Here is an 8804-nt window from a genome sequence, read left to right on the forward strand (position 1 = left end):
ACCCAGGTCCTCTTTCTGGCAGATCCACTTCCCCAGACAAAGGGCTGTAAACAGGAATACTGACATCGTAGCCTTGCCGGTAAGTCCATGTGGAGAAGCCTCCACCAGCTAGCAGAGCCCTGAAAAAGACAAGAAAGACCATAAACAGAGCGTGTAGATCATTCCAACTCAGCGCAGTATTTACTGATTAACGTTACCAGAACATCAAAAAGATGCATCTGAGATAACAGTTTTTCCCTCAACTTCTGTCAATGGCATTTTCCCTGCAGTTCTTACATTCGCTTTGGTTTTCCTGAACTGGGCTTACTGCCAGGTTGGATCCAGTCATCAAGGGAATGTTTACAATTGCATATGATCACTGAGCAAAGAACTGTTTTTGCATTATTATAGGGAAATGGAATCTATTGCAGTCATTATGACCATCCTGCATTTTTGCAAGCTTACACATACCAAGTCAATTTTAACTTAAAGAAATACATTCTTAATTATTTATACTAGTTAACATATTCCTTAACGTCTACCCTAAAACAGCATGTAGCACAGCTCGAAGTGTTAGACAAGCTCTACTCCAGGTACAAGTCCAGATAAAATAATACAGCGCTTTTGGAGCTTGTAACAACTCTCAGGAGTTCTCAGGCAAATACGACTTGTTTGTACTGTATTTTCAGGGTGACCACACTAACTAGTAAAGTTTATTTTGTTTCTATATTACACAAGAAATGCTATAAGCAGAACACAATGCAATGTGAATTTGATATGCTCCAAAACTGATCTCCAAGAGTAGGGGCAGCTTGGGTTGCTGTGCTAGAAAACATGGGAATAATCATGGATGGATAAATTAAGACTTATTTCAACCTCCCAATGGGACAAACGTGATTGTCTTTTCCTAGACAGGACAACCTTTTATTACACAGAAGTAATGAGCTTTAAAAAACAGAAGAGAATGTGAACAGAAGAAAGCAATGCATCATCCGCAGTGCTGAAAGAAACAGGTGTGTTATCTCCTGTCCCGAATCTAGCTTCTCTGGAGTATGCCAGTAGAGGACATCAGCTTTTCAGTTACCATTTCATTCCCAGTGACCAGGTGGCACAACGAACACACCATCCTATTTCCAAAAGAAGCTCAGATTCAGCTTCTTTAGTGAGACTTCTTGAACAGCTGACTGTGCTTTTACTCCTTTGTCACCAAACAGCAGGGTGGGCTGTCCTTTAAACTGCCCTTGGGATGCTGGGTCTGCCTAAATTACCATATAAAGTAATATGCAGAAAAATATTTTTCCTGTTGCAGCTTCTCTCATTCTCTAGGCAAAGAAGCAGAACACTACACACCACTACTCCAGGCACTACAGAAAGGATCTCGAGGAGCTGCACCCACTGCAGCAGCTGTGACTACAGCCAGCAGTCTTACTGTCTATCACAAGCTTGCACGTTGTCCCAGTTCAGACTGGAGCAGGCACGTCCCATCAGTAATCAAAACAGATGCATCAGAAGCAAGTCAAGATGAGGCCAGATGTGCTGACAACCTATTAGGAGATACTCTACTTTTCAGTTACCACTGAATTAAATCCCTAGTATAGTGTTTAGAGCAGTTTTTCCACTGCTGTTATATAATAGATTATTACTCTACTTAATTGTCATCCAAGACTGATTATTTTTTCCCCTTGGAACATGACACCCTGGTTAAACATCAGTGTGTTTTGCCTGCTTTAACTCCCTTCAGATGTGCCGCAGGATACTTCACTTCCTGCCCTGAACTGCAGCACGGTTGTTTAGCGTCCCAACTTCACAATCACATTTGGGCATAAACGTGACTCCACCCAAGTAGTCAAGCAGGCAGTTCTAAATGTCATTTAAGAAGCTCTTTGAAAATTGTAGGCTCTGGATTAGAGATGCAATTCAGTCTGATGACAATTACAGAACCAAAACAACTCGCTCTATTACCCTCCAGACAGAGCACAAACTATTTGTAGGAGCAGAAATCAACTTGAGAACAGGATGATAAATCAAGCACGTGCCGAGTGAGAATTTGTGCTCTAAGTGCTTATTTGGGGTTCCTTTCCAGTGCTTCCCCCTCCTTGGTGGGGGCATGTACACGTTACGTGTACACTGCCATCATGACTAGGTCTCACCCTCGAAGTTGCATGTTCAAGGGCTTATCCACATCAATTCAACAACAAGCAGGGAGGAAGAAAAAAAAACTGGCTTGGGTGTTGCTGTTCTTGCACTTTATACCTCTCTCCTCTTTTTATAACCCCCTAATTGGGAAACTACAACCAGATTGTTTTAATTGGATCCGGTGAAAACATGACAGCACCTCATCAGCCTTGAGAAAGCAGGTGTGTGTCATGCAGACCGTTACTTACACAAACCCACCGGGAACCAACACCATTTAAATAACTCCTCGCAGATTTTCGTTGTATGGTGCACTAAGGGAATAGAGATATTAACTCCTAACGTAGTCAAGATGAACAATCTTTAAATCGCACTGACCAACGAGGAGTAAGCCTGCTCCTAAGCAACTTTTCGCCACTTCTCAGGTATTGATCCTTCTTTCTCTCCAGGAAGTGCCCCAACTGGTCTGCGCTCTCAGTGTTTCTGCCCAGCTGCCATCGTCATCAGTTTTCTGCCAAATCTCACAAGTCACTGAAACCAATTCATCAATCGAAGCAGAAGGAAGAAGCATCTTCGTCCATATGTTGAATCCTACAGCTACAGAGTAGCTTAGTGAAAGAAATCCCTTCATCCACACTGTTGTACCAAATTCAATACCGCTTATTAGCAAATAACAAAGAGCTTATATTTTAAGGTTTATGGCAGGAGATTACATACTTTATGGCAGCTAATACCAGCAACATAGCCTCCATGCCCCCAAGGCAGACTTCTATCTTCAAAATAATTGGAGTAAAGCACTTTTACACTGTCTCCTGGAAATTAGATTTAAAGACTTAATAAATGAACAACCACTCAGTGTGCTAACTTACCTAAACTTATCTAAAGTCTTTCACAGGTGTAGAAACACTATATAACTGAATTCCCCTCTGTGCAAAAGGTCTTACTTCACCTGGATTAATATTCTGCAGCTAATCAGCAGGACATGATTTTATCATATTCAAGATCCACTACTGTTCAATTCAGTATGACATCAGGTACAGGCTGAACAGAGAAGGGAACACATTCCCTGTGCAAACTGCACACACATTACCTGTGTATTTCACCACACATCCACAAAATCCTGCATACGAGTCCTTATGGAGATGTACCAGTACTGTTCAGACCTGCCACTCAAAATCCACCAAACTCTGCCGGCATATCTTTATTGTGGCCTGCAGCCACTCATCCCACGACACTACAAACAACTGTCCTTCACACTTTAAGTGCCCATTCAGTAACGTGTGGACATACTCAGATGAAGAAAGCAACCTGGTTCACTTACTCTGTGAGCTATGAACTAAGATCTCCAGAGGACTCCAAAATCATACTGTAACCACACACTGCAGCACTCAGGCCTCTTTGCTCCAGTGACCGGAATCTGTACTACAATTAGTACTGTCTAATTGTTGGCTGCCTACAGAAATGAGTTTCCACCTTTTCTCAGTCCCACGCATTCCTTGTCACGGCCTCTCCACTGTATTACAGCTAGTGATTGTGCAGCCGCAGGGCAAAACAGTTCAGCAAGCTATGACAACAGCTGTTTGCCAAAAAAGGGTTTGATATTTTTTACACAGTCCCAGAACAGTCCATTCCGTTAAACAGAACACTGTCAAATAAAAAATTCTTGTTAAGAAATACAAATCTTAAGACAACAGGTATGTACTAACAGATTAGCAGGTTTGGTTACGTCAGAACAATGCTTGACTGCCCTCTTCAGGATAACACCCATCCATCTAACATTTCATACAGTCAAAAACTAAAGCATTACTTCACAATCAGTGACGTAATTAGGAAGAATAAACAGACTCTTTGAACATGTCCAGAAAAAACACGTTCTGTTCTGGCATTGAAGAACGATGTTTTACAATGCCTTCGGTGCAAAGAAATCAAGATACACTATGCATGCAACATTCTTCGCAACTCTCCTGTATCTCAGGCAAGATTTTGTTGACAAACCATTCAGCAGAAGAAAGCTAGCCTTGATCTTCAAGAGAGGGATCCAACTCAGCACAACTAAACACATACACTAACCCAGTAGAATCATATTCAGTAACAGCTTCTAAACTAATGACTTCTAATTTGCATCAAATGAGACATTCTGTAAAGACTTCAGGTTGGTAACACAAGATACAAGTCTAAATTGAAAATTCTCCATCCTTACAGCAAGCCCAACAGGTAAGACAAACAAATGCCACAGATTACAACCCTTGTAAAATTAAGAACAGAGTAAGCTACAGAATATCTGTCAGCAGGAAAAACTTGTCCTATACGAGACAGGGACTCGTCTACTTCCCTTTTTTTGAGAGGAGATGAAGCCATACTCCAGTTTTGTAAAGGCTAAGGAGCACATCCTTTGCTATCAGCTGCACTCCTGGGCTTGCTGCCTCTCCAATGGCATTTAAACTCAGATCTATGCATTCAAATACAGCAAAACGCATACCTATCCCTAGGAACGTCTAGTGCAGTGTTATAGTCTGGTGGCCCTCCGGGCAGCATATTGAAGAGCAAGTGATTTGTGCCTCGATCCCACCTACAGCAAAAGAAAAAACAGACAATAATTAGAGAGGTGCTCTCTACAAACAATAAGCTCTGTCAAAATCTAGCTCTAGCACTGACTCACTGAATCCTCCTCTTCTCCATCATTAACCTTAATTTTTTCCGCTTGGGTTCTTCAAATTCCCACACTGAAGTTTCTGTATGTACCTGGATAACTGTGCCAAAGCCTGAGCTGTCTCCTTGATGCGGAGCGTGTTCTGATTGAGGACGTCTATGGACGGCACAAAAAGGCAGGCCCGGTTGACATCGTCAGTGTAGAACTCACTGTCAGAGATGGCAGTTAGCAGCTCGTTGTATTCCCTGGAAATGGTATTGCTCACTGACGTCCCGTATTCATCCACATACTTTTTCAGTGAGTAGATGTATACCTTGATTTTGTTTTTGGGATTGAAGCCACATCGATAGACATCAAAGCAGGTGTGCATCCGGCAGCTGAGGTCTCCCCGCTCAGGAATGGGGCTATCAGCAGGAAGCTTGACCACAGGCACATCATGGACACTGCGTTTTTCAACAGTCCAGTCGTTGGACGACTCGATGGAATGAGGCCAGAACTGGAACATTCCTGTGGCAATCAGGCCCAGCAGAACTATGGAAAAGAGAGTGATGTAGTAGATGCGATGCTTGGTTTTCATTCTTGGGATGAGGGCTGGACCCCGAGTGTTATATTTGGCCGACGCACACATAATGGAATCAATTATCTCTTGTCTCTGCAAGTTAGAAAGAGAGGAGTTTAAGGCTGAGCCCAGGAAGAGATGCATACTTATCACTGTACAGAGAACCGTTCACTTAACCCACTGAAGACAGCTTCTTTGCCTCAGCAGATTTACAGCGAAATTCCTTCAGACGCTCACATGTTCCACCGGAGCAAATGATGGCAACTGGTCAATACGCTGGGACTGCCACTTGGCTGTGACAACAGGAAGCTGATCTGCTGGGCCTGGTTACAAGGGAACGAGTCCTCACAGGTGGCACTCCACCCACAACTGAATGTATTACAGTAAACACCAAAAAACCAACATATTAACACACAGCTCAGCTGTGAGTGAAGAGACGCAGCCCGGCTATCACACAAAGGGCTGGTACCGGGGCATCACACAGAACGGGCCGGTCCCTGCTGCCTCGGGAAGCCACTGAGGCCCTCAGCTCAAGCCTCTGCACCAAGCAGAAAGCTGTAGCTCCAACTCGGGTGCTCCACAGCGGGCACTTTTAAGGCTGGTAGGTTTTCTTTCTCGAAGAAGAATGCGGATGGTGTAATTACATGTTTTGGACAACGACAGGGTGTTTTTTCGCTTTAAGAGCAAGAAAGCAGGTCGCACAGCCAACTGCGCAGCAGACAACGAATACAAATACAAGAAGCGCCGTTACGGCACTCGGTGGTCTTAATAACCCCGGGTAACACTTACGAAGCAGTTCTTAACAAAGGGCTGTCGGGACAGGGCGGCTAAGCCCCGAAGTGCCTGCACTTCCACAGGGCAGCACCGGAGCAGCCCCCGACACCAACAACCGCCCTCGTACCGGCTGCTCTCGTCAATTTCCGTCCCCGTCCCGATTCCCCGACTCCGGAGGCAGCTCCCAGAGCCTCCCCGGCCCCGCCCGCCTCCCCTCCCCTCCCCGGGCCGCTCCGCAGCCGCCGGGCCGGCCCCGACTCACCTCCGCCCGCAGTCGCTCGGGCCCCAGCGCCCGCGCCGCCAGCCCGACGGCGGCCGCCGCCCCGCGGGGCTCCCCGCTGCCGCCCGCCGCCCTCCGCCGCCCCGCCGAGACCCGGCCCGGGCTGGCCCCGCCGGGCTGCGCACGCGTGCGGCCCCCCCCGGCCGCTCGGTGACCGCCGGCGGCGGCGCCGCCCCGCAGCCCCGCCACCGAGGCCGCCCTCCCGCGGCCGGAGGGCGCCGCCGCAGCGGCTCGGCGCTGCCCGGGCTGCCGCCGGGCTGGGGGCGCTGGCGGGGCTCGCGGTCTGGCCGCGTTCGCCTGGCAGCCCGGGGCTTGGGCAGAGTGGCTGGGAAGCCGCGCGGAGGAACAGGATCTGGGGGTGTTGGGCAATGCTCGCCTGAACACGAGCCGGCAGTGTGCCGCGGTGGCCAGGAAGGCCAACGGCATCCTGGCTTGTATCAGGAATAGTGCAGCCAGCAGCACCAGGGAGGTGATCATCCCCCTGTGTTCTGCTCTGGTGAGGCTGCACCTCGAGTGCTGTGTTCAGCTTTGGGCCCCTCACTACAAGAAGGAAGCCGAGGCCCTGGAGCATGTCCAGAGAAGGGCTACGAGGCTGGAGAGGGGCCTGGAGCACAAGTCCTGTGAGGAGCGGCTGAGGGAGCTGGGGTTGTTTAGTCTGGAGAAGAGGAGGCTCAGGGGAGACCTCATTGCTCTCTGCAACTGCCTGAAAGGAAGGTGTGGGGAGCTGGGGGTCGGCCTCTTCTCACAGATAACTAGCGATAGGCCTAGAGGGAATGGCCTCACGTTGCACCAGGGGAGGTTTAGGTTGGAAATGAGGAGACATTTCTTCCCAGACAGAGCAGTCAGGCTTTGGAACGGGTTGCCCAGGGAGGTGGTGGAGTCACCGTCCCTGGGGGTGTTTAAGGAAAGGTTGGACCTGGTGCTTAGGGACATGGTCTAGTGGGTGACATTGGTAGTAGGGCAATGGTTGGACCAGATGATCTTTGAGGTCTTTTCCAACCTAATGACTCGGTGATTCTATGAAACCTTTCCCCAGCTGTCCTCAGGGGTGCCTGCTGACAGCAGGATAAATTCACGGCCCAAAACTCCAGCTGTTCCAGTCACAGGCACCGGTTTCACTTCAAAAAAGCAGGTGTTGACAAGGCGCACCATCGCCACATGTACGTGGGTGAACACAGCAGGCATGCCACGTCCCCACACAGACCCCCCTGTGTTAGCTCCCCTCACCTCAGCGTCCCTGGCTGCAAAGCTGCCCAGCAGCCACCTCCTGCCTTTCCCCTCACCCCCAGCACAAGCTCGTTCTGGCCTTTAACCCAGCAGCTTAAAATAGTGGCGGGTCTCCCTGCCCGGCGGTGCCCACCGCGGCCCAGCTGTGCGACAAGGACAGACACCCAAACACCGTGCCACATCCAGCCCCCGCGGCGCCTGCTGGCACCTCCTTGCCTCCCTGATCCCACCCTCCAGCGGGAAGATGGCACAGCATATTGGCTGGGGCTGGGACATTTAAAGAGTCTTGCTGGCAGCTTCATCATCACTGCAGGAAAATTTGGAAGGCAGCGCAACTTTTTTGAGAGCTTAAAATGAAAGAAATGCAAGTGGCATCAGCTCTTTTATTTCCAAACAGCAAGAAAAAATGGAGGACGTAGTCTGTTTTGATAGAGATTTCCCTGAAACCACATCAGGGAGCCTATTGGTATTCCGGTGATGCTGCTGAGCCAGACAAGTCTGCAGCACAGCGCTATTTTTAGACTGCAGGTTGCCATTTATAGCTTGTAAAAATATTCATCAGCATCTGGGTAACAGGCTATCAATTTTTATAAATGTACAAGGGAGATCGCATATTTTACCTCACTTCGCTTCGCCCTTCGTGTCTTGCCTTATTTGACCCTTTTGAGGTCATCTGGGAATTTGTTGTTAAGTGCCTTGCCATCACGCCATACATTCGCCTGCTGTCGCATACAGCACCGTGTATTTTCTGCTGGGACGATCAGTGCACAGGACAGAAAGAAACAACCGCAGAGCCCCGCCATGCTGGGTCTGCATGCATGCAAAGCAGCTGCAGGTGAGGTTGCGGGGTACCTGATGCAGCCAGTGCTGGAAGCAGCACATACTGAAAACTCCTTTGTAATAAAAAAAAATCATATTAAAAGACAAATAAGAAAGGGAAAACAAATGGCTTGGGGACATCTTTTCCACCTTATTTTCAGCCTGTGGCATAGCATAAGTAAAAGTCATAGCTCGTATTTTACTTCTAAAACATCAGCTAATGGCTGCTACCAATAATCCAGGTACTGGGCTGAACGAAGCAGTTTGGCACTGGTGTAAGAAAAAGCAGGATATTGTACCGGATAGAGCACTGCCTTACCTCGCTAGTTCAGTTTATGCCACAATTAAATGATAACCTCATTTATGTCATTGAGTTTACAACT

The 8804-nt window shown here is 48.0% G+C and overlaps 1 protein-coding gene across 4 annotated transcripts in view; it reads right to left on the reverse strand.

Annotated features, from left to right (window-relative positions):
* The window catches only part of EXT2 (exostosin glycosyltransferase 2), a 72626-nt gene extending 66113 nt beyond the window's left edge, over positions 1–6513 (reverse strand). Inside the window, exons 1-5 of one of the 4 annotated variants that reach the window (XM_080594580.1) lie at positions 6358–6486; positions 5559–5690; positions 4855–5414; positions 4592–4681; positions 3–119 (exon numbers count right to left, since the gene is read on the reverse strand). In XM_080594580.1, the coding sequence (XP_080450706.1) occupies positions 3–119; positions 4592–4681; positions 4855–5390 (743 nt within the window). In that variant the 5' untranslated portion in view covers positions 5391–5414; positions 5559–5690; positions 6358–6486. Of the gene's footprint in view, positions 1–2; positions 120–4591; positions 4682–4854; positions 5415–5498; positions 5691–6357 lie in introns of all 4 variants that reach the window. The other 3 variants (XM_080594579.1, XM_080594582.1, XM_080594581.1) reach the window with 3 other exon arrangements.
* Positions 6514–8804: the final 2291 nt, after the last annotated feature.

The sequence above is a fragment of the Anser brachyrhynchus genome (assembly GCF_964034855.1).
Source record: "Anser brachyrhynchus genome assembly, chromosome: 5".
Lineage (NCBI taxonomy): Eukaryota > Metazoa > Chordata > Aves > Anseriformes > Anatidae > Anser > Anser brachyrhynchus.